This window comes from Stegodyphus dumicola, chromosome 3 (assembly GCF_044657685.1).
Source record: "Stegodyphus dumicola isolate Sdum_Otavi_A_Nest chromosome 3, ASM4465768v1".
In the NCBI taxonomy this organism is placed as follows: Eukaryota; Metazoa; Arthropoda; class Arachnida; order Araneae; family Eresidae; genus Stegodyphus; species Stegodyphus dumicola.
In genome coordinates, this window is record NC_140770.1 from 66,244,521 (window position 1) to 66,271,564 (window position 27,044).

Below are 27,044 nucleotides of genomic sequence, written 5' to 3' on the forward strand. Positions count from 1 at the left end.
CCGCTGATCTATATCAACTCCGTCAATATATAAACTCATACACACATTAGAATAAATATAATAAATCATTATCTGCAAGATGTTAGTTGCTACCCAACTGAAATCTATATCGAAATTATTAACCTACAGCAGCGTACTACACTGAAAATCAAATATAAGGAACTTATTTCAAATGCGAAATATCCAAATTATATTGAATTTTTGGAAATTTTTACCTACAAGCAATATTCCAAATTTGCACAGCTATTGCTGTAGGATCCAAATATGTTTGTGAACAAATGCTTGAACATAATAAAGTCAAAATATCATTCAAGATTAACTGATAAGCACCTAAAACACCAAATTTTTGTTAGCAAAAAACTACATATTCAAAACCCACATTAAGTACTGACTGTTTAATAGTTATTTAGAATTAAATGTTTCAAATTATTCATTTTATTTTATACTTAACTTAACTGACTGAACCTTTAAAAATGTTTATTAACCAACTGTACGTAAATTTTATTTAGTATTATATTATTTCTTAAATGTCCACTGCCCAGACTTGCATAAAAAATATGCTCTTTGGGTAAAAAATCCCATAATCAGCCTATAAATAACATGTTTTTAGCTTTTTATATTTTTTAGTATGTCGGAAAAATTGGAAGTGTCTCGCATACCTTCCCTCCCTCAGATAGTGGCAGTTTTCCCTTAAAGGTTGGCCATCCCTGCCTAAATACATACCTCTCTCTCCAAAATACCCCGAAAACAAGAATTAAAAATAACACACTCCAGATTTTATGAAGTAATACTGCATTTAATAGACTTCCAACTATGTTCCTTCAATATCCATTTGTTCGAACTGCATTGATAAAGCATATGTAATGATATAATAAAATGATTTCTTCTCCTGCAAAACAACTGAGTTTGTAGATACTTTGAGCTTTACGTTCGCTAAGCAATTATTAATTCGAAACTGTACCATTAGTATGTGAGATACTGGTTTTAGGTCAGCTAATACTGACTTAATAGGGCTACTTTTCACACCAAAAAGGCAAAAAAAAGCGTAAACAAGTAGCTACATAACTGCTGACGCAATATCCTTTGAAAAGAAATTCCCGTTACCTTTCAAATAAAGTTTTAACTTTTTTTATTTTTTCTCCTCTCTCTTACTTTCGTTGTTTTCTTAAAACCATCTTTTGACAATAATTACATTTCTAATGAAAGTGGGGAAAGAAATATGTACGTCTGACAAAAGGCACGAACGAAGAAATTGAGGTCAGATTCTTTCTGAGTGTTGAGGTCGTTAGAGGACGGAGATGCGGGGCAGTTCTATTCCCTCTGGGCGTTGTTTTCTTTATTTCTCTCTTTTCGTACTTGCTTATGTAGAGAAGTGTTCGTGCGTATGACATCTTTACGCCGTCACAGTTTCGATTTTACTTTCATACCACCCAAGAACGTGAATTAGTTGCGCAAAATTTCTTTGCAGGAATCTGCGTAGTAATTTCTCGCAGCGTGTCCCAATCATTTTTATTTTATGAACTATTTTAAGATAAAAGCTCTAGCTTCGAATAAAGAAAAGAATGATTGTCAGTCTTACAGAGATTGCTGAATTTTCGAAGTCTGTTTGCCAACAGTAAGCGACGCAGCAAAAAATGGTTTAGAGGTAACTCTCGTAATAAATCAGATGTTAAAATGTCTGATATGTGGAATTTGACAACCCATGAAATTAACTCTTTTTTGAATATAGCTAGAATTCTATAAAAATAAATAAATAGAAATGATTCTACCGTTAAGTGTTATAAATAATGTTGTTGCTTCATCTGTTCTTCTAAAGCCTTTCTCGTATTTATGTCTATTACACTTTTTAAGGCTCTTTCTTAATCACTTCTAAAAGATGGTCAAGCTAGTCTGAAAATTTTGAAATTATATGTTTCTTGAATATGTAATTAGCCTAATGTATTCCTTAGATTTATTTCGGAATAATTTCGTGCATAAAATTTTTAAATTCATTACTTTATTATGTACTTTAAAATGGATTAACTTTTTATTGATGAAAAGAAAGCATTTCTCAGCAATTGGTAACGAAAAACAAATTCGGTGTGCGTGCTATAAAAAGAGTTCCAAATTACAAAAAGCAGATTAAGTTTCGTGAGCGAAATCCGTTGAAAGATAAATCTTGTTTCTTCTAAAAATAATTTCAGAAGGTTTGCTTAAATTTCACACTTTATTTTATTTTCATATATTATGTGTGGTAGACAACATTATTGAGCTCCTCCTTAATAAGTGTATTTACCATACATAATTGAGTAATTACAAGCTTCAGGTTATTAATGATAAATTTTCTATTTGTTCCGAGAATATTTTTTATGCGATTTAACTCTTCTAAATTTATCATATTATGAACCAGAATTTTATTTAGTTAAAAAAAATTGATGTGAACATCATATGATTTATTTGTACGACCTATTAAATTATACGCACTTTTTGCTGCATTTCATTTAAACTTATTTTCTCGAATTTTTCTAATTTAATTAACCGATTCTTCAAGACAAGTTAAAAATGACATCAAAAATTTCAAGTTTTGAAATTAAATATCCCACTCAATTTCTGTTGTAGGGGAATCAAACTTCTTATAATTTATTTTCTTAATAACGAATATAAGTTTCCCAAATATGAGTATAGAGGCAAAAGACCGTATTAAAAGTTAGATTTCGTTATTAGACAAAAATTAATATTTTTTAATATTTGACATTGCTAAAACATGAATATTTGAGTCATTTAAAACACCTTTGTAACTGGGAATATATGACTGCGACCAACGATTACGAAAAGGAAGGACAAGTAAGGACTTTTAAGGAAATAACGGGAGGTGTATACTATATGATGCTGTAGTTTTGACAGTAAGTGGAGGATGGTGACAGAAAATAGCTGGAATATGTAAAGAAAGATGAAAATATAAATTATGGTTTAAATTAACAGTGGCCCTTTAATGCTTAATTTTAATTTGGTATTCCCCTTCTCTATTCTAAAATGTAGTAATACTTTTTCGGCACTGCGTCATTTCGAGACTAATCCATGTCGTATGACTCTTACATAATGCTGGAATGTCAATGGAACTAAAACTCAAACAGCCAATAATTATTCTACCACATTATTAACCATTCAATCAAATGCGTTGAAAACCGAAACTACCTTTTTCTGAATTGAGATTTCATCCTGAACGCAAGAACATTTGCTTTCTGCACTCCGGCCTAGATAGACTGCTGCTTGCTGCTTCTCGTTTTACTGTAAAGCTGTCCGAAATGCAGATGTTCTTGAAAAGGCCCGAGTAGTGTGGCAGTTTGTTTGTAGCCGCAAAATTTTTGCCGAAATAAAAATGAATATTTAATCTGCCTTGGCTGCCAAGTTGCTTGTTCATTACGGATCAAGACGTCAAGCAGAAAAATCGACCAAATGGATTCTATCAAAATGGATATTTCCCTTGAAATATGATACCTAAAATTTTTCTTCATTACAATACTTCCTTTTACTTCTTACAAGGAAGTAAAAATGTAGCAAAATTCAGGGTTTTCTGTTTCTCCCCTGCGCAGAATATGAGCCAGGTCCCCTTAAAAATTGCCCCCACGAAGTCATCCCTTTCATTAGGCGGATCTGTAATGCTTTCCCTTAATTGAAACCAAACAACTAATTAACATTCTTCCCACTTTTATTCGCTTTTCAGAATGAGAGAGGCTTCAAATTCATAGTAATTTCCTACCATGAAAGTATTGAAAATTCAGCAGTTAGTTCAGGTAGCTACTTTTTTACGGCAAACGTAAAGAATTTCAATGCTGCGTTAGTTAAAAAAAAGTAATAATTTGTAGCTGCTATATTCAGGCTAGGACACTGTAACATCATTGTGCACTGTGCGTTTTCGGTATTTATGTGTCGCCAGTTTGAGCTCTTTGAAAATGAAAATTAGTATGCGAGAAGCGATAAAGATGTCATTCCAGTCTTTTCTCAGTCTCGTGTCAACCTTCAAGGCGACCAGAAAAACAAGTATCGAGTGACCTTATTTTGAATTTTCATGTTTAAAAAGGGGAAAAAAAGATATTTTTATTTATTTTTCTTTTTTCTAAATCTTGTATTTCGACAATAGTTAGAACTAAATTTTGTAATTATTTCATTCTCTGTGATGCACGTTAATTATCAGAGTCTGCGTTCTTAGTCGGAAGAATTTGTGCTTCAAGTGACTTAAATTCTAAAAATATTTATTAGAATATCTCAAGACTTTATTCCATTGGATACTTTATTTATTCACATGTCCTCTGTAAGCAAGGAATTTATTAAGACACAATAACACGCCGAATAAATACTAATTCAGAAGTCAAACAACAAAAATCAGCGTTATATTCACAAAATTTTCACAGGACTAGTTTCGATGGTTTTACCGAACCATCATCTTCAGCTGCAAAACCGCAAATGAATAAGATAGGAAATAATGATTAGATAAGATAAGAAAGCCTGGACAAGAATAAGCAAGTGGCGCCATCTGCTTATTCTTGGCGAAACCAGAACTAAAACATAATTTCTCTAAAAGCCGAAGGCAAATTTGGATTGGAATTAGGATCCTTAACTAGAACACAAAGATTTTTATGAATGTGAAATGCCTCTAGAAAATCCAGTTCTCCAATGGAAGATGTTTTTTGAATAATTTTGGCAGCAGAAAAGTTGAAAGTGTGATTTTCGGACCAACAATGTTGAGCAACAGAAGACTTCTGTGTTTCCTTTTTTCTAACATATGCCTCATGTTCTTTGACGCGAAATTTTAAGGCTCTCTTAGTTTGACCAATGTAAATTAAACCACACTGGCAAGGAATCCTATAAATACCCCAGGAATTCATATCCGGAATGGGGTCCTTAAGTATAGTGACATACCTTGAGTGACATTCGCTTATCCCATCTGTTGCGAATTGTGCCAGATTATATGCTCTTCCCAAAATTCATAAAAGTGGTATTCCTTTCCGCCCTATTGTATCAAATTTAGGTACTGCCTCGTATCCATTAGCTAAATATTTAGTTTCTAGATTTTCCACTCTATTAGACAATAACATTTACACCATAAAAAATTCAATAGAGTTTGTAAAAAAGGTTAAAAACATTTCTCCTAGTAATTTACTCATGGTTTCTTTTGATGTAAAATCATTATTCACCAATGTCCCAGTGGAGGGTGTATTAAGATGTCTAGAAACCAGACTTCGCGAATTTCATTTCTCTTGCATCGAAATTGATGAGCTAATTTCTCTCACTCAACTCTGTTTGAAACAAACACATTTTGTTTTCCAAAATAAATATTACAAGCAAACTGAGGGATTAGCCATGGGAAGCCCCCTCAGTCCCATCTTGGCTGATATCTACATGCATTATTATGAATCAAAATTGTTTGAAACTTTAAACTTCCCGGGATGGTTCCGCTACGTAGACGATACTTTTACCCTGTTTGAAGGTAATAAAGATGATTTAAATAAAGTTCTTTCAACAATGAATTCTATTGATCCTGCTATTCAGTTCACTTTTGAACTTGAGACTTGCAATTCTCTTCCGTTTCTCGATATTCTGGTCACACGTAACACATCCAACTTCAGTACTACAGTTTACCGTAAACCTTCATCGGTTTGCCTTCCACCACACTTTAAATCATGTCATCCGACTAAACAAAAGTTAGCTTCATTTTATTCCTATGTTTTCCGTGCTCTTCAAGTTTGCTCCTCCAAACTAGCCCTTGATGAAGAACTAAATTATTTAAAAGCAATAGCTGTTGACAGGGGCTTTTCACCCAACATTATTAATCAAGCAGTTAAAGAATTGTCATCTCAACACACTAAAAGCCACACTCTTATTTTAGGAGATTATAAAAATTCTGTTGTCATTCCCTTCTTTCCATCAATTAGCCATAAAGTTGCACATATTTTGCAGAAATTTAACTTTCGGGTTGTTTATTCTCCCATCAATAAAATTCCAACTTCTATACTCAAGGACCCCATTCCGGATATGAATTCCTGGGGTATTTATAGGATTCCTTGCCAGTGTGGTTTAATTTACATTGGTCAAACTAAGAGAGCCTTAAAATTTCGCGTCAAAGAACATGAGGCATATGTTAGAAAAAAAGGAAACACAGAAGTCTTCTGTTGCTCAACATTGTTGGTCCGAAAATCACACTTTCAATTTTTCTGCTGCCAAAATTATTCAAAAAACATCTTCCATTGGAGAACTGGATTTTCTAGAGGCATTTCACATTCATAAAAATCTTTCTGTTCTAGTTAACGATCCTAATTCCAATCCAAATTTGCCTTCGGCTTTTAGAGAAATTATGTTTTAGTTCTAGTTTCGCCAACAGATGGCGCCACTTGCTTATTCTTGTCCAGGCTTTCTTATCTTATCTAATCATTATTTCCTATCTTGTTCATTTGCGGTTTTGCAGCTGAAGATGATGGTTCGGTAAAACCATCGAAACTAGTCCTGTGAAAATTTTGTGAATATAACGCTGATTTTTGTTGTTTGACTTCTGAACAAGGAATTTATGTTGTTTTCATACGTGTTATGCAAATATGGGTGAGTTTGTAGGGTTTTACTTGTGTAGAAGCTTTTGAACAATGTCCTTCAGACTCTACTAGACTAAGAACGAGTTAAGACACTTGTCTGAATTAAAATAAAAAGTTCTGTGCTATCCAAAAAGGCCCTACAAAGGTTTAAATAACCTCTTTATTAACACTACATGTAACAGAAGGCACCACTTGTGCTCTAAAACAAATTCTGCTACTTGCGGTTATTTAAAATAGCGCAAATGAAATTCAAATTCAAGTCAAATAGTCGGAGACTCACAAATGGTCTATTTAAACAGATGTCAGCTAACAAAGTGGCTAAAGCCGGAGTAAAGTTTGGAGATAGGACGTAAACTCAGCGACACAGCCGAAAGCTTTCAAACCCTGTCCTTAAACTCAACAACTAATTCGCATTCTAGTAAGGACTACGAAAAGAAGAATAGTAAAATAAATCATAATAGTTGAAATCATAATAGTTATTTAATTAACAAGTTTAACTTTACAAATTTCCCTTTAAAAGTTCTCTACAAAGACATTCCTGCCTCAAGGTAAAGAGGTGAAGGAGCGGCGAAGTCATAGTAATTTAGTAATTATCTGATATATAAATTGATGAGTCAATTGTGATTATCATCTTGTTTTAATTAATCTTTTTATGACTTAGAAATAAAATTTTTCTTTTAGAAATAAAATTTTGCATAAGTTTTCCAATTTCCTTGTTAACAAAATAACAAAATGTTAATAATGAACTTGAAAAATGGATACCTTTCGAAGCTGTAATGTAGTTTTTATTGAATCAAAAATTATTTTTCGTGTCTGTATTATGTGATTTTTCCAGATTGGACTGTAATTGAATATTCTGTGTGTATATAAGTGAAGCAGAGCTTCATATATGCAGATTCTAGATATCCGGAACCTAACTATCCTTCACTTTAGACACAAAGATTGCTTTTAATATGTTTAAGTGTTCTTTTATTTTTTTTCTTTGATTAAAGTAGTATCTGAAAAGTTAATGCAATGAGGTATGCATTTTAAGGTGTTAAATTAATTTACAATCCAGTTAATGGCATCTGCATTGGCTTATAAAGCTCGGCAAAGAAGTGGGCTATTAACATTGGTGGAAAAGCAAGGTTCTCGGAAAGAAATGTAAAGGCAGTTAGATAGGACTGAAATAAACAGATTTTAATAGAATGTGTGTGCCCAAATGGCACATTAAGATCTTATAAGGAGCTGTTGAGCAGAAAATAAAAGCGGTCTGTTCACGTGAATTGTCATTTCATTGTGGATTTCGACTGGTATTCATCAGTACCTGAAAGCGCAGCTTGCCTACATTTACTTCATCTGCAGAGCCGCTGATGGAAGTGCAACATTTTCTGAAAAGCTGTATATGAGAACTTTTGTTGTAGCTTCTCCAGGAGTCGACTGGGGGCAACCTCCAGCGTTATGGCCAAGACCTTATTTAGACAGACTCGGCTTCTGGGATACATTATCAGTCTTCACAGTGACTAGAACCATCGATTCTTCGGTAATAGGTTCAGGCTCGGCGGGAACCGCATTGGTACTGTCTTGTCTGCCCCTTGGTTGTGGGGACGCTATAAGGTTAGATTTCGCAGGTTGTCCTTGGAGGTTTGTCTTCCCTTGATCAGCAACGGCACAGTCTTTGACCTGACTTGGTTCTCACTGTAGGTGACCGGCTGGAGCCCGGTCGCTTTTGACTTATGTTCTTGTAATTTTGACTGTGTGCAATTTTGTTCCCCTGGGTTGACCAGGGGCTTCCCTGGATCTTCTCTGGAGGAGGAGGGGCAGTAACCGTGTTAAGGGCTTGAAAAAGGCCCAGGTCTGGGAGTCTCCCTCTTTGGTGTGTTGTCGTATACTTCTTTTAAAACACTACTCCGTTTTAACTGCAGCTGCAGAGAAAAAAAATTCATGTCGACGAGCTCCGCGTTCGTGTATCAATGCATACCGTTTGAAAACTGCACTGGGAATGACAGTGTATGCCTGATGATCGTTTTTATCTCCCTCTCAGCAGCGCTATGCATCACTTTAGTACGCTATTTTGGCTCACATATTCCATTACAAAATCTGCTTATTTCGGTCTCCACTGGTATGCCTAAATGCAATAGCCATGCCTAAATGCCTAAATGCTCCATCGTATGCAGGGTTTCAAATGGGGCCTAAATCCACATATAAAAGGAGATATTAATTAAAACGATCACCTTCAGAAATATTATATAAGGAGCGTCAATATGGACGCATCCAATGACTGCTAGGAAAATCGTAACACATAGAGCGATATAAAGACCTTTCTTATTGCAAATCACAAGGACCTACAGAAGGTGTTCTTTGCTTGCTTTGCCATGCTAATTACCTTTCTTCCATAGATGTACTAAACCAATGGTAGCCACTTTCATTTGTCTCCAAATCGTCAAATATATCTCATAGTCTCAAACTTAAAGAACTTTATTATTTTTTTTTTAAAGTTTTGTATTAAAAAACACTTGTTGTCATTTGATTAAGCCTTTTATCGTAAATTGTAATAATATAATTTATTTTTTAAAAATATGGTATTTAATTTGTAACTGGATTTGTCAAAATGTTTTATATGCTATTAGAAGTCCATCTTCATTTCTAATATTGTAATTCTGAGGCTATTTAACAGTATTGCTTCAGTTAAACTGTTCCTTGAATGGAGCTGATAATCTTCATGGCAGAGAGTCTGTTTCTCAGAAATGGGTACCATTCTTATTGCAGTAATTTTCGTAGATCAGATTCTAGACCAAAACCAGTATTTTGTTGAGGGATGGATTACATTAAAATGCACATTGTGAAGTTATTGCTAATCCGTAGCCTTGGCATATAACCCCTGTAAGAAACTCATAAATGATCATGGAATTTTAAGTGCTCCGTGATGCAAAGACTTTATGCATTTACATGCATTCTTGCCGTCTGCGAGATTCAAATCCGTGATTTAATTTAATGGCAGCTGACTTCGTTAATCAACTTTTCCGCTTATACGGCGATTTTTCCGCTTATACGGCGATGCATTATTAAAACATATCGAAATTCACATTGTTGGATCAAACTGATTTGCAAAAGTTTTCAATTTCGGCAGGTTTCGAATATTCTATTATATAATTTTCTTTGCTCTATCGGAGGCCTGGAAGCATATTTAATCTGATCAAATAAAATAGTCATTTTGCAACCATGTCCAAGTATGAGATAGGAAGTAGCTACTCCAGCAGATTGAAAATTAAAATTAATTGAATAAAATAAGATCAATACGATGTCCGCTACTGATAGATTGACGGGCGGCCATTCATCCATCGCTGGGTTCTTTGAATATGGCAAAGCACATGAAGGCTATGTGCCTAAAGGGAGGAGGTCTGTCTAATGAGAATAAAATGCGTAGTAAAGCTATTATGAATTAAATGAGAAGTAGGTTTTGCACTTACAAGATCGCCTCGAATAATGTAGAACATCAGTTAATCGGCATTCTATGCGTGTAATATCCACGTGTGTTGTTCGTGTTATCTGTATTTTACGAAAAGTGTGATATGTATATAGGTGTGCGAACATCAAAATTAATTTTCCTGTTCTTTTCCTTCAAATATATTGCTTTAGTTACACAGTTTATTTCAGTGAATCTCTAATATTTAATTAGAAAAGAAAATCTATTTTTTTATAATGTAAAGAATTAAAAATGTGATATCTGCTAAAGGGCTAAATTTTTTTCTAATAGGGCACAGGCTAGCAACATCGGCAAAGCTCACCATGCTTCAAGGAAAGAGCTCAATTCCCAGCATGCATGTTACTTACAACAGGTAACGAGCATTTCAGTATTCCTTTGTTGTCCTTTTGAAATCGTTTTCTTCTTGTTATTCTGCTATGTCACCTTTGGGCTAGAATCTGAAAATGTCACATAATTCACAGTTTAGCAGACGGCCTTGAATTGAGAAAACAGGTTAAATTCTAGTGGCGATATTTACGCTTATATTTGTAACACTCGTATACGCTGTTGCAATGTTAAGCAAAATAATTTTAATGTGATTTTTTAGAACTGAATTCAAAACACAGAGAAAGTAATGCGTCAAATATGTTTGAAAATCAGTAGTAAATATTAAAGACTCCTAAACGTGAAAAAATAAAATCGCTTAATGTTAATATTTTGTCTAATGTTTTTATCTCGGAAGACATAACTAAGTGAATGAGTTTCTCGTTGTTTTTTCCAAATATGAGCCATCAAAAGTAAGAATTGTTAATATACTTTTTGATAGTAAATAAATCTAAATATAGTAAGAAATACGAATTTTAGTTCTATGACTATTGGCAAAAATTGAACAATTATTTATCTGTGATAATCATTATTGTAAAATAAACATTTTATGCATCCATTTTGAATATAGTATATTAGTTATCTGTACTATTAAAAATCTTTGCGCCTCTGTCTATTTGATTGTTTGTTTGTTTGTAACATCATCATCTCCGTGACGGCGGAAGGAGTTGAGAGTAGGTATTCCCGGATTCCAAAATTTCGTGGAAAGCCATTTAAATCATTCTCATCTTCGTACGATTTTAATCAGCCGAGATATTAATTAAAAATTCTGAAAACCCTATATTGGCAACAAAAAATTTATTTACAAATTGGTTGTTGCGGGTTGCTGCGAGATATTAAAAACTCTGAAGACGCTAATTTGACAATAAAACATTTATTAATGAATTAGTAGTTTGCTTGAAAAGCCCGCTCATCTGGCGAGCTTTCCCAATAGTTCTTGATATGAGCTGTTTAATATTTATTTTTATATTTTTCTACTATTACTTGGATATTCTGTGATTTACGATGAGACATTGTTCACAGCCGTTAAATCTGATTGATTTTCATATACTATACACTCTAAATTCGAAAGAGTCCTATCCGACTCTAAAGGAGTGATATCCCACCTCCCTGTAATGCCAAAATGGCACCAACCTCGAAGGAGCGATATTTCACTCTAGTAAAAAGCGGTCCCTTTTTACACAAAAACAGGAGTGACTCTTCCTTCGTTCGCTCTTCTTCGATAGTCAGGTATCGCCCGATATTCGGGTGAAACCAAACACATTACAAGGAGTTATAATAATAGTCTGCTCACTCCTTGATGGTGCGATTTTTATATAATTATTTTATAGGCAAACTAAAAATTGGTATTTGCTATGTAAACTTTATAGCTGATATATTTCGCATTCAGGTTTTTTTCATTATCCTACAGTCTAAATTAATCTTTTATAAAATAGAAAAAAGGTTGTTAAACCAATTATAACACTCAATGAAAATACAAATTGTATGGGATATTTTTATGTTTTATTGTCTTTAGAGCATTTCTGTTTCTTGTAGTATTGAGAATGTTGTGATCATAGATGATGACAAAGTTGAGACTTTAAGGTTTTTCGGAAACGTGAACTATGCCTTCGACGGCATATCTTCCACATATCTCACAACTGCAACCTGGAGGAGCTACCGCTTACCCCACATAAGCACGCAAGAGAAAATGCAAAAAATTTCTTATAATTGTATTTAAAATTGTCTACAATAATAGTAGGAGCTAAAGTTACAGCTCCATAGGAAATTGCCGTATAGTTCAATAATAAAACCGCGTTTCGTACCCATATTGGGATTACATTTCAGCAGGAAATAGAATAAGCCCATTTTTAGAAGAAAGTCATAAAAAATCAATTGCTTTACATGGCTTCACTGTAGTGATAGGCATTTTCTTGCATGACCCATCAATGCGTACAATGTGTTGAGAATTTTATTGATTTATATTCACAAGTGGGTAGTCGATAGCATTCTTAATGTTTTTATTCTTGATTATATGGCAGTATATGTTTTACGTCACTGAAATTCTAAAAGGTGAACATAATTGTGTCAATATCTGAAAACATGTTCTGAGAAAATATTTAATTTGAAAGCCTTTGAAAATAAGCGACATTCTGTTTCTTCTCATGCGACATTTTGAGTGCTTTGGGTCACAAAAATGTTGAATTTTGATTTTAATTATTTTGCTTTAGTTTTCATGTTAATGATTTAAAAGAAATAAAAAATGCTTGAAAACATTAATTTGCAGTATTACCTAATATAGTACCATCAATAGATCAATCACCAAAGCTGCATAAATAAAGTGAAGGAATGCGTTGAACATATAAACCTTGAACCTTGGTAAAATTTTATTTCTGTACAGTTTGCAACATGTTCCAGAAATCCAGAAATCTTCCGCAAACACACACCGTTATGTATGTACGCAGATGTTTCCGAAATTTATAGAAATGAATATAACGGAGTACGGTTATTAAAATAGAAATGGCAAGAAGATGTATTTAGTTAACTATACAAGTGTAAAGTAATAAAGAGAACAGAACCTTGTAATAGGTGTTGTAAGTTTATACTCTTAACGTATGTTTCTAATGACATTTATGATATATGACGGACTTCTTGTATTCTATATAAATCTTTTCAGGATTATTCTGTCTCTAATCGTTATTAGTAATGTAGTATTATCAGGTTCTGCGTTCCTCCTTACTTGCTTAGGGAACATTGACTGTCCTGACTCGGAACAGGGAGCTTACTAAAGCTATGTTCAATAAATTTGGGAAGTAGACAATGCACACAAGAAGGGTATACGAAACCCTTTATTTTTCTCTCTTTGCAATGATTTCCGGACTTCGGAATACAGAGACCAACCACTTGTGGTCTGAACGTAAGAATATAAAAATATTAACTAAACTCTAACTAAACTAACTTTGGATTAATCAAACAAGTGCCTAACTCCAAGAATGGCCGTATATGAACAAAAAGCCGTATGTAGTACAGAGAACTGCTAACACTACGATACGTTTACAATTACCACGAGGATTAAACCTCTGGCCTTGAAGGCAACCAGCAACCGAGTAAAACTACTATGGCAAGCGGCCTGCTTCTAATAGCTCCTTCCTCCCTCTTGCTTGGCAAAAAGCCACAACTTATTTACTTGGCGTTCGCAAGACAAATTTGCATAAATAAGTTAAAGCTTTTAATTCTGGCCGGAAGTAGAAAATAAGAAGTGATAGTAAAGATTTAAAATAAAATAAACGTTAGTAAAACTTAAGATCCTTACAATATAGCGCCCTCTTTTGGTGAAAGTTTATTAAACAGTTACCTCCTGTTAACATCTCCTTGCGCTTTATTCCATGTAAACACATTCCATTATACTTCTTTGTTTGATTTGAAAATTAAATTTAAAAAACTGTACATTCTTTTCGCTATTCTCTCGCTGTCTGTATATATACTTATTTTTTTTATTTTAAAATTAAAATTAAAAAAAAAAAAAAATGTATACTTTTTGCTATGCTCTCTCTCGTTGTCTGTATATAGCAGGTATTTTTCATTATTATGTACTTTTCACTACCCTATATATTTAATATTGTAAAATTATATTTCTTAATGTCTTCTTCTTTTGTAACAAACGCTTTAGGCATCAAAACCTGAAAAAGTAACTTAATACTTTCATCGTTTTGACGCCTGATTCAGCTAGTATATAGTCTTTGCTAAGCAACAAAACGCCACCCAATAATAAAAGGATCTAGGACTTTTTGCCTTTGCCATTTTACCGTGGCCGTTTCGACGTCGGGACGTTTCGCCATCAAGCCATATTTTTCTTTACATGACTGTATTATATCTTGCCATATTATATTCGTATTAAAGTTATTTAGTTTAATAATTCTGTTTACGTTAATAAATGTTGCTTGTAATATATATAGTTATTTACAAGTATGAGATATAAAGAAATTACACATAGTTAGTTGGAAAATTATGTCAGTATCAAAGACAACTGATATAACAGAAGTTATATTATAGATTTTTAAATTATGTGGTTACGATACTTACATAATTAGAAAAAAATTCTTGGCAAAAATTTAATCGGCTAGTTCAGAGAAATTACTCATACAAGCAGGAAATTTACATTTTTATGAAATCTGAATCGAAAATGAAATTACTTTGGAATCTTGTCAGCACATTACTCTCTTAAATTAATATGTCATGTGTAACGGTATATTTGTATAAAACTGTGTACAAAAACATTTTATATATTACATTATATAAAATGTTTATTAAATTGAGTTATTAAACTAAACAGAGTTATTAATTTAAATCAACTTAATATAATACGGCAAGTTATAATACAGTCGTGTAAAGAAAAATATGTCTTGACGGCGAATAGTCCCATTCCCTAATGAAATGCGTTTAAATCAACTGCACGTTCAAGGCGTTTTTTCAGTATCTATAATATCAATATCTTCTTGTAGCTTTAATATTTTGCTCTTTTAAATTTTGAGCTGATTTGACTGAACTGGATTCTTGTATGACATAATCATAAAATGACACCGTTGCTTAATCTATTCTCTATTAACCCGATAAAATTCTAATTACATATGTAATGTTTAACTGCCGTCTCATATTTCATGCCGTGAAAGTATCAGTAGTTGACAAGAACTATCGGACAACACTCATGATTTGTCCCTGGAATTATCGGAAACCGCCCAATGAACAAGTCTGTCTGAACCAAAGGTCTATCAATCAAAAGAAAATAAGTTTTTACTAGTTGACAGTTATACTTATCGAATTTCCTACCGTTTAACTTACCAATTTAACAGTAACCTTATTATTGAACCTTGCCGAACGATTTATATCACGCGATCAGCACGTGCGCGTCACCAAGAAGCCGGAATTTTATAGAATTAATAATGGATGAATGAATGATAAATATAACCAATAACTTTTCTTTAATTTCGAATTTATGTGTATTAGGTAGTAATGTGCACTGTGTGTTAAAATATGTTATTATTCTAGAAGTGTTTTTGTCTGAGGGGTAGATTGTCTTCAAAATGTATTCCCGGCCTCAGTTTTGGATTAGGAAGATCTTCTGACAAAATAAGTTTTTTACCTTTATCCTTGATATCTTAATCGGAAGATAAAGTTCTTTTTTAACATTATCTTCCTATTTGAGAAGCGAATGGAAAAATAAACACGTAGTGTGACATTGCGGACCACCAACGTGATATGAGCAAATAACTTCAAGGAAGTAATTTTGACCCTGGACACACCCCTTCGCTTTCCTTTTCCTACATAAAAAATTATAAATAATAAATAAAATTCGCATTAAAAAAAGTCACCTCAGCGGGACATGACAAAATGTTATCAACGCTTTTTTCTCCTGAAGGCTTTCTTTCCCCCCCCCCCCTGTTTAACTTGGTTTTTGACTTACGTCAAATGACTGATGCTCAAAACGAGAGTTCATGATTGCCTGCAGGAAGTCAAGAAAAGTAAAAAGTTTCTTTGCTCTGCCATCTAAATTATACAAGCCCAGTGTTTAAAAAAAAATGTGTAAATTTTGCTCTCTTGTAATTTTTTTTATTTCTTTTGGGGCAAAAATGCGTCATGCATCACTTGACTGAGAAGAAAGATTTTTAAGGGTGCAAGTGAATGTAGCTTTGGATTGGTTGAAGTGAGCAAGATTTCTATGTGTTGGCCTTCAAAATTCAAACCCTTCCCTGTAATTTTTCTTTCGAATTCATCAGCGATACCATACACGTATCATCCTTGTAAATCACATTATAAAAACGAAAGCCACTTTTTGCTGAAGTGCATTGCATAGCTTTTGCTGGGTTCGATTGCATGCGGTATGTTATTAAATGTAACGTTAATATGTAAAGAATCCCCGGTATGGACTATCGGGATAGCATATTCAGATAGCAAATGGGAGATCTGTGGTTCGAATCCCGGCAAGGGCATAAATGTTTTTTTTTTCCTCACTTAGATTTAACAAAAAAAAAAAAAAAAAAAAAACTTATATTTCTTCATTATGCATATCGAATGTTTATAATGCATATCGAACATTATGTGAGTTTTATACAGTGAATGTCTCGCATAGTGTGTGTGATTATGGCAAAGCTTCAAGGACTATCTGCCTAAAGGAAGGGATGCCTTCGTGGAGGACTTTCTAAGGGAAACTGGCTCGTATACACGTTACACATGGGGAAAACCACGAAAACGCCCGTGCAGCCAGCCCGTTCGTGGGATTCGAACCTCGGACCGAACTACCAGTGTTCAGCGACTTTTACCGCTCGGCCGCTGGTGGGCCGAATGTCTCGCATAGAAAACATTCATCATAAAATTCATTAATGATTAGGTTATTTAAAGTCCAAAACTAATGTAGCAGTGAAATCACGGATACGTAAATATTTCTTAATCTTTTCATTTGCAATTTGCATTTTAAATGATATTTAATAAACGTAGTGGAATTTCAAAATTTATATTTACGACAGTTAAAGGTTCTGGGATGATTCACGCATGCGCACTTTAGCCGAACGGCGCGCGGTTTCGCCTCTCTCTCACGTGACGCAGAGTTGAGAATATAGAAGAGAATGCATGGAGGTAGGAAAGGGAGGAGGGGCCATTCCGCGCTAGAAGTGAAGCACTGCTTTGAAGCTTGGGTCATCAGAGGGGGTGTTCTTTGTTTACATTCAGAAGCTCGCTTGACAAGATTCTGATAGTATTTCGACACACGACAGTTCCATAGAAATCGAAAAAGGGACACTCTCGCATGAAAGAAACATTCATAGTGTGATGGATAATAGCAATTTGTATAGTTTACTGACATTTACGCAAAAATCACATCTTGGTTATTTTTCGATAACTAACAACAGCGATTTTGATTATGAATTTGTTTTATAAAATTATAAGCTGTTGCACTACAAAAGTATAGATTTTAAGAAAATTGCTAAAAGAGATCTGCCAAAATTTATTTTCTAGAAGATTTGAAAAGTTTGAAACTTGATGGCTAAATGTAAATATAAAATTATGTATGTTAAAATATTTGTAATTAGGCACATAGGTCAGATTAAGTTTTTATTAAATAGAGTAACGCATGCAAGGGCTATCTGCCTAAAGAGAGAGATGCCATCGTGGAGGAATTTTGAAGAAAAACTGACCTTTGAGTGGGTATTAAAAATAATACTTATAATTTTCATTCAAATTATATTCATATATATTTTTCAGGTAAAACTTTCGGGTGTATGCTAAATTAGTGTAAATTACTTTACACGAAAAATATAGTGAATGCACAGAAATTAAAGATTTGCACATGCCGGAAATGATAAATAGGAAATATGTATGGGTATTTATGCATGTGCTTGCAAAAAGCATGTATCTGCCTTTGACAAAATACTTAAATATTCATTAAATTATTTATAAATGTATTTGAAATGAAGAATTTATTCACTTATAAACAACTGTGAAAGTACTGTGAAGAAATCTAATGATTAAATGTATCTAATTTATAATGATTATAAATGTTATCTAAATATATAATAACCTTAATATTGAATTGTAAACATAAATTGAAATCCTGTTGACAAATACGTTATAAAACTATTTAAGCAAGAATTGTTCGTATTGGAAAGCAATCTGTTAAAAGGTATTGTAAAGCAAATGCTATGAGATGCGCACTTAAGAACGTAATAAAGAGTTTTGGAATATGTATTGTTGAAATGAAGGGTAAAAAAAAAAAAAAAAAAAATCTGATAAGTATAATTAAAAGAATTATTCCCTTTACATTTTATAATAACTCAGTTACAAGTTTTAAATAATACTTAAAAAAAAAAAAAAAACTTATTTTACTCCCTTTCATTCAGAAATGTTCAGAGAAAGTCAAATACTATTTAATTATTAGGAATTAGCGAAATACTAATTCTCTAATTTAAAATGAACCGAATAGAGCATTAATTATAAATTGACTTACATTTTTTGATTTAAAAGAAGCCAAAAAATCATGTCATATTTAAGAAAGTGTTTTAGGAAGAAGCTCTATAAATAGAAAAGAAATAATGCATAATTTTAATATTAATAATACAATAAACTTTGATCTTAATTTTTGTACCTTAACCGAATAAAATCGAATTACCTTAATTTTTTTTTCTTATGTAATTAACGAAAACTTGTGAAAATATTTCATTCAAATTAAACCATTCTGAGAAAACTGTCCTGTGAAAAGTATAGCATTTAATTCCGTTCAGAATGAAATGTTGTTTAAAAATATGTTGTTTTCACATACTTAGGACTCTGAAGTGTTGTAGAAAAAGAAAATATATACATATATATGTATATTTGCGACGTAATTACAAAATATTTACACCCGAACGCGTCAAATCCCATAGAACTCAATGGTAAATGACCCAATGTTTTGGTCACCACGTAGGGATCGCCGGTGCTTCAGAGCAGGAGGGCCACTCCATCTTACTTCCTACCTCCATGAGAGAATGTTACGATAATGGATGTTATGGCGCTGTAATTGCCAGCGGAATATTATGTTATTGATTTTAAACTATATTTGTTTTTGTTCTTGTTATAATAAAGTGTTCGTCCTATTAATACATATACTACATGAAAATCAGGTCACTTTCATGTAAAGCGTATCTCATGACGAATATACGACAGGAACACTGCGCGCAATATATATATATATATATATATATATATATATATATATATGTTTAAAAAATAAAAATCTGAAAGGTTTCAGAATTCAAATTGCATCCAAAGGAGCGTTTCCCCCCCATTTTGTGTGTTACATTTATTTATTAAATATCAGGTTCTTCTTCGCACTTAAACCATAAAATTCAGTTCAACAGCAATATCGTGAAATAGTTTTAAAAAGAACATATCTTTAGAATTTCCGATACAGAGTCTCGCACGCTAGAGATAAAAATGTTTTTTCTGTACAACGTTGCCTTTGCTCGCTTTGAAATCCCTGAGTTTGTTAATCAAAAACTCGTTAAAGTTTTACAAAATATGAAATCGATAATAAAACAAATTCCAAATTTCAAATTTGGGCTTCCACATGCCCATATTCGGAGTAGGATTACGTCATTCAAAATTCGATGGCTCTATGTACCTTTGTTTTATCACAATGTGAGAAGTATACATGCATTTATGCATATTTTTCATTACTTAATTTTTTCAAATACAATACAGGACTCTAACATTTGATGACAACAGTTTGAAAAGTGAAACGGACATTTATAGAGAACCAACGCAAAATCGCAAAACGAAAATAATAAGTCGTTCAGGGACAAAGCCCCTTTGGACTATAAAAAAAAAGGAACAGTTCTATTTCCTGTTCTACTTGGGCGGATTCAACGAAATTGAACTTGCGTTATGTATCAGATTTATATATATCATATGTTCTAATATAGATATTCTAACGCAAAATCAGACTTTTTCTGAAATGGCATGCAAATTTTTTTCCATATTTCGATTCTACGACTCAAATTATGTCAAGTTTCATAAAAATCGCGAGCAGTTTTTAAAAAATTAGCTCTCAAAATTTTAGCTCCTCAATGTTAATTGAATTTGATATATATTTATTAATATCTCTTTTTTATTAAACTTTCTTAATTCCTTCTTATAGGATTCAAAATTTAATCCAAATGTAATTTGCACGTTTTTATGATTTATTTTTAAAATTTGCATTTAAAAATATTTTTTATATTTTTTTCGAAAATTTTTTCCATTATAACCTATAAACGTTTTAACATCCTCTTTAAAGAAGATGTATTTCTAAGAATACTTGCAAAAAAATTAAGAGATTTTTTATTCAAAATTTCCTAAAATATACGGGAATGGTTAAAATTATTTGAAAGAATGAACGATGGATTTTTTGTTATTTGTGTTGTAAAGCAAATTTATGCTTGGTCCTCACTCGAAGTTCTCCTATTTTTATGTTTCAAAGATCAGGACCAGTGAATGTTTCAGGAATTTTGGGGGCCCCTGGGGCAGATTTTAGGAGATGGGTGCCTTTTGTCAGATTCCCTTTTAAAACTGTACTTCCTGTTCTATTGTAAGACTGTTACGTAAGTGATTATCACTAATCCTTTTAATTCGTACAAAATTTCAGAAAGTATTGTTTCAGTGAGAAGTTTACCCTATTTTTAATTATAATTCCTCTCAACTGAGTTCGTTTTGGGGCGCTTTAACAGGCTCTGATTAAAAGTAGACTTTTATTTTTATGTGATAATTTCAGAATCGCTTGTTGTAGACCTCTGATATGACATATTTTTGTGATATTTGTTAGTCTCACATGTATAGTTAATAATGAATGAAAATCCCGCTCTGGGAGAGGGGGGTATAACAAAATAAAGGTCAATGACAGCGGAAGTGCGACAGAGAAGGTTGCGGAGGATCTACGCCCCGGTATTATGCTAATTGTAGCAGTGGGTCGAGCAAAATGTGCCGATTCTTGAGAGTCAGATGCGCCTCTCTAATGCACTCTTCATGAATTTTCGATAAACTAAACCGGAAACTCGAATCGTTATCATCTCCGGAATCTACGTTGGCGTTGCAGGGATGTTCTGAAGTGGTGCTAATAAATACGACAGTTTGTTATGCTAGTGTCACTGGCTGTATTTATAGTCAGCTTTAAAATGCAGTTTAATTTTATTTATTTTTTAAGTCCATGCGTTTTGTATTTCGACTGTAAACTTTTGAATTCTTGAACGTTGCTGTTCAAGAATTCAAAAGCACGAAAGATGGGTAGCTAATTTATTACGTGAAAAGTACTTGAGGGCTAACTGCCTTGAAAGGAATGTCTTTGTGGAAGATAGTCCCCCCTCCTCCAAAATAAAATGTATTTTAAATTAACTAGCTGGTTGCATAAGAAAACTCAGCAAATTATTCATATGCATTGTCCGTTTTGCCATGAGTAATTTCAACATCAGTATTTAGACCGCTGAATACCGGTATTTCGACCCGCGTTCGAACCCAAGAAAATGGGCTGGCTGGCTGCACGTTTGTCTTGCGCTTCCCAACGCTGAGCTGAGTGTATGTGTATAAGGTATTTCTCCCGCCTTCTTAGCATGCCTTCATAGTGTAGTGGTGAGCACGCTCGGCGCGTATTCGAGAGGCCCGTGGTTGGAGTCCTGGCCAAGGCATTGCTCTTTTTTCACGATTCCTGCTTCAAAATAACCTAATATGACAAGTGATGTCACTTCACTTGTAGAAATGAGAGAAACAAAGACACATGTTTGGAGCAGACGATGAATTAGTGACGTCACACGCCGAAAGATTTCTGGTCAGGAAGAGCAAATCTTGTAGTACATTAACCTAGGTTTTCTCCATGTGTAACATGAATACTAGCCAGGTTCCCTTAAAAAGTTCTCCATGAAATCAAAAGCCCTCGTGTGCTTTACCCTATCCAAATAATCCTAACCTTTGTCATGGGTAATAGAAACTGGAACAAAGCAAGAATATGTAGTTTTGAGCATCTTTTGGAACCCCAAATTAGAAGTAGAAACGAAGAATTGGTATTTCTTAGAACTAAAAATTTAATACCAATGCTAACTAAATAATATTAATTGGCATAGCCAAGCTAATAGTCTTGCAACTTTAGCCTTACACATAAATTTGTGCATACAGTTTTAATTTAACAAACTTTCTTAAAAAAATCAAACTAACTACTCAAATCGACGCCATATCAATAAACATATTTGGTTTGGAATTTGTGGTGTTAGATATCAAGGCTTCCTCAAGCCTTTAGTATTCCAGCAGAAGCATTCTGTTCCGTTTGTATTTCATGTACGTAGAAAAATACGGAATAAAAACATTGCGCCATAAGTATTATTGATAAACTGCATCGAAAATTTGTAAACGTCTGACAATTGTTTCTTAAAAGTGTTTACTGCATGTTTTGCATTCCTTGAAGTTTCTATTTTTAGCGCATCATATTGTCTGCTACATTTTTTTTAAATTTATTTATTTATTTATTTTATGTTTTTTTTTTATTTTTATTTATTTATTTATTTATTTATTTATTTTTGTGTGTGTGTCTTAAACATTTAGTAGTAGTTGAAGGGGAAAAACTATTGATCGTTCCGCTTTCTGTGTACCGAACTTGTTCTGTTAGACTTATAATAGACGTTTGTATCATGATTAAATATCAACTTTAATTTTTAGCCCAAAGGGGCCTTAACCCAGAAGGGCTACTAATCTCGAAACGGCATTTCGCATCAAATCACTAAAAACGTTAAATCACTTTTCAGATTGGTGCCACCAAATATTATCACCCTGCCTTATATTTAAAGAAATTAAATCTGCATGAATGTGCGTGAATGTTTCTCGCATTGTAGAAAAAAACAGTGATACCGAGAGCTATGAAATTTTGAAAAACGTAGTCCTCTACCCGAACATGGGCACCTGGAAGCCCGTTTCAATTTCGATTTTGTTTTATTTTGCAGCGATTTTGCAGCGGCAACACTGTGCGGAATAAAATATTTTTAACTTCAGCCCGCATGACTATCTATCGAAAATTCTAATGACGTGCTGTTTTTTACATATTTTTAGCCCAGATGCTCTCGAAATGTGTATGTGTGTGTAAATGAAGAAAAAGCCCCTTCGAGTAAAATATAAAATTTGAAAGCGTTCAATTTTTTTTTTTTCCCGTTTTCCTTTAAACAATACATAATAAAACTCCTGCACTGAGAATTTGCACCATATTAGACATTCGAATGCCGGGATATGGGGAAACATTTGATAGCGTACTGTGCGTCATTTATTGTCATTTACTGTTATTTATTATTTAATACCAATGCTAACTAAATAATATTAATTGGCATTAAATTTTTCTCAAAAGCTAATGTTTAAATGGGCTAGGACATCATATGACTGCGAGATCATGTTCAGATTTTGAACACGGTCTGTAGAAAATAGCAATTCAAATTCGTAAATGCAACACTTGTTCCAAATTCAGAGCTCCCAAAATAAAGGTTCTAAGAAGATGGAATAAATTAATGATAAGATGGAAAGTTCCTTCGATGCTTTTGAACTTGCCATAATATAATAGTGCAAAGACCGAAGATTATGATTTCTTGCTCTTAAAAACTCCGTGGTCGAACGCGTCTTGCACTTTATGACTTACTTCGCGTAACCACTCGAGAATTATTCAAGCAAAGTTAAACGCCAGTAACCCTTTAAGATAGCATCCTGATTGTCGGAGAGGGAACTTCAAGGTCAGAATCATGACCTTCACTTGAATTTTCGTGACTGAGAATTCAACAGCTTTTGATATGTTGTGTCCTCGTGTTCATCCTAAAATCTAGCATCTTTTCCCGTTTGACAGCTCAATTTTTCAGCTTCAGTTTCCTCCTTTTTTTTTTTCCTATTATTATGAGGAGAAAAATCGATTTTTTCCCCCCTATTATTCGAGATGGTTGAATCAACACACACACATATGCATATATGTAATATAAAAAATATTTGAATCAAAATTATAATTTAAACTAACGGTAACTCTTTAATTCTCTCTCTCTGCTTTAAAAATCGTAATAACTTCCCTGAATTGCGTAATTTCTAAATCATTCCATTTTGCACGGCCTGTGCAGCGCTGATGACGTAATAATTGAACACTGAACTTTTTAACTCAAACCAAAAACTTCTCGTGTACTTCTATCTTGCATAACTAAGCGCTTCAGCTTCACTCTCTACCCTGCTACGATGTAACATCTGTCTTGCTTGCTGTTGCAGTAATATCAAAAATGTAAATGTTCTGTAAAAAGGCGCGACTAGAGTGCCAAGTGATTGTGACCACAACTGTCAACTGGAAAATAAAAATGGAATTAAAACTGCCTCGACTAAATCAACATATTAGCATACTTGATCTTAGCCAAAAGGCCGAGAAGCGATAACATATTAGCATACTACGCAATCAGATATCTTCGTCTTCAATATGGATCTATACGTACGCATCATTACTGCTCTGTTTTCTCCTTGCTATTATGTCATATATACTATATTGCGGTGTTATTGCTTTTGAGCTGTTTCAAAAACGCTAAATTTTTCTCAAAAGCTAATGTTTAAATGGGCTAGCAGATGCTTTAAGGGGATTCTTAAATGCTGGTGACAGACAAAGGTTTACGCATTTGATGAGGAAAAAGCTCAACAATCAAGCGAATGGCGCTTGAAAAAGATAAATTGTTGCAAAGGAAACCGGAGCCCTAGACTTATGAATTTAATATATATATATATATATATATATATATAAACATATTTTAGTTTCTACCTGTGTATAAATGCATATATATATAATGAAACTAGGGGGCACTACGCAAAATTTAAGTTGGAATTTAGGTGGCCATTATGCATTCAGGGACTGAGAAGTGAAAAGCAAGAAAGTTTCCTTCACGTGCTTATGGTGTTTGATAACAAGTTGCCGTGCCTGTTATCAAGCAGCACAGCTTGTTATTAACTGATTGTAAACAAAATTATGACCGTTCTTAATTAATCACCTTATTTACCTAGTTTTGATATCTTCTGGCTATTTTCTGATCTCTTAGAGGAAAATTCACCCTTAAGATGCTCATTTTGAGAGACTTTCAAAAATTGAGAAAATCATAATGACATAGTGACATAAAGAATGAAAAGTTACTTTCTGTGAATCATTGCAGAATTTCTTCTAACATACCAAGAATTGTGTAGCATGAGCTGGAATGAAAGTTTAGTTCTACAACGGCAAAATTCTTTTCGTCCAGTCCGGATCCTTTTATAAATTCAGTATCAAAACTCTGTAGAAAAGCTTTGTGTACTAAACTTTGAAACTTTTCAACCTGAATTTCTGTTGGCTTACGGGTGTAAAAAATTGACCTTATATATGAAATTTCGAATAACCAAATAGTTTGAAGTCTGTTGTCCCTATATATAAAGTTCTACTGCGTATATAGTTTACGGCAATTTTAATTCATTTAGCTTGCTGAGCACTGTCCTAATATTGGGAAAAATCACATAATATTTATTTTTCATTAAATTCTGTTTTCTCTGGCAAGGCATATGGTTCACCAGATGTTTTAGATTGCCTCTTTGATCACTGATAAATATTTTGGAAACTCTAGCTTAGTTAAAGCTTCTAATATGGCAACATTTCAGTGCTATTAACAAAATTCAGTGCTATTAGCAAACATTTTCACAGTGCTTAGCATCATTTTGTCCTATTTCCATTCATCTTCAGTTGCAATTTTATTAAAAAATAGAGAGAAATAGAGATAAAATAGTGAAATTTTGTCTACTGCTAAAATAGAAAATGAGCCATATATATATATTCTTTGTAATCCCATCTTATTAGCTATTAAGAATGAAGCTGAAAATAAATCAAGATATGATACAAATTCCTCTAAAGGGTAACTCGTAAAACCTGCTTACGAGTATATTGAATAGCCTTAGCCATTAACTACAATTAAGATTTTCAAAATATAAATTTAATTGTAAAGATTTGAGAGAGTTATAACGAAGTACTCTTAATTTTGCATTATAATTTTAAAGCAATTAGTCAACTATTTGCAACCACTGACATCTAAAAATAGATGGTAATGAAACATTTAAAACCATATAAAATTTTAAGTGTTGTCTTTACCCACCTGTTTTTAAATGACTAATACATCTTAAACTGTAGGAAGCTTATTTACGGAGTAGTGTCTTCGGTGCGAGTAATATTGCACCATTCATATATTGTATTTCACACTTGCCTGTATTCTAAAATTTTAGAGATGACCCATGCTTAAATGTCAACCTTGTCTCGAACTGTTAAGGTGGGAGGCTGATGATTTAAATAAGATTTAAATTTCATCTGTTTCATTCCTAGACCACCTCAAGCTCCCTCCAGTACTCCGTCGTCTCCTCAAGGTCCTCGTCGTTCTCTTGCCTATACATCACCCACGACAAGCCGTCGTTGTCATCATCCTTCTTCCTCTCCTCCATCGTCCCTGCGTTCCTTGCCACCACCTCCCTGCAGTGACGATTCTTCCACTTCCAGTCTTCAAGACACTTTAGAAAGGAAATCTCCCAAGAAATCCATTCGCCGTGTTTCCAAGAATGGGGCCTCTTCGTCTGATGAAGAAGATGACGCGTCAGACGATGAAAGTTACAAAAGAGCCCCCAGGAGGCGAGAGCCGAGGAGAGAGCTCATACTCAAAGACACAGTCCCATCTTCATGGAGGTATTCACCAGGAATACCTAAGAAAGAGTATCAGCAACCTGTTGCCTTCGGAAGTAGTCAACAACGAAAAATCGGGGATAGTCCTTGCAATAGTCGCTTGCCAGCGTTGACACCACGGTCGGAAATTAAACAGCCTCCAAAAGTAACTCTTTTTTTTTTTTTTTTTTTTTCATTTTGTTGATTTGTTGCTACGAAAACTCTGCTTATTCAGAAGTCACTTTGGGGTTATAAAAGTTTATGGTTCCTTAACATTTTAAAATCAAATGCATAAAATATTTTCAAGAAAGTGATAAGGAACGCTTAAAGTCCTTATTTTCTTCAGAAAGTGTTCTTGCAAAATCGTTTTAGAGTTTTTTTCATGAATTCATCCATGCTTCAAAAAAAGCGTACTTCAATTTATCTTCTTTAAAACATTTAATAAGATTATAATAAATTTGGAGAT

At 33.4% G+C, this 27,044-nt stretch overlaps 1 protein-coding gene across 1 annotated transcript in view; it reads left to right on the plus strand.

Annotated features, from left to right (window-relative positions):
* The window catches only part of LOC118196763 (uncharacterized), a 98,659-nt gene that overhangs the window by 64,561 nt on the left and 7,054 nt on the right, over positions 1 to 27,044 (plus strand). Inside the window, exons 5-6 of the mRNA XM_035368227.2 lie at positions 10,300 to 10,381; positions 26,249 to 26,744. Coding sequence (XP_035224118.1) covers positions 10,300 to 10,381; positions 26,249 to 26,744 — 578 coding nt within the window. The remainder of the gene's footprint in view (positions 1 to 10,299; positions 10,382 to 26,248; positions 26,745 to 27,044) is intronic.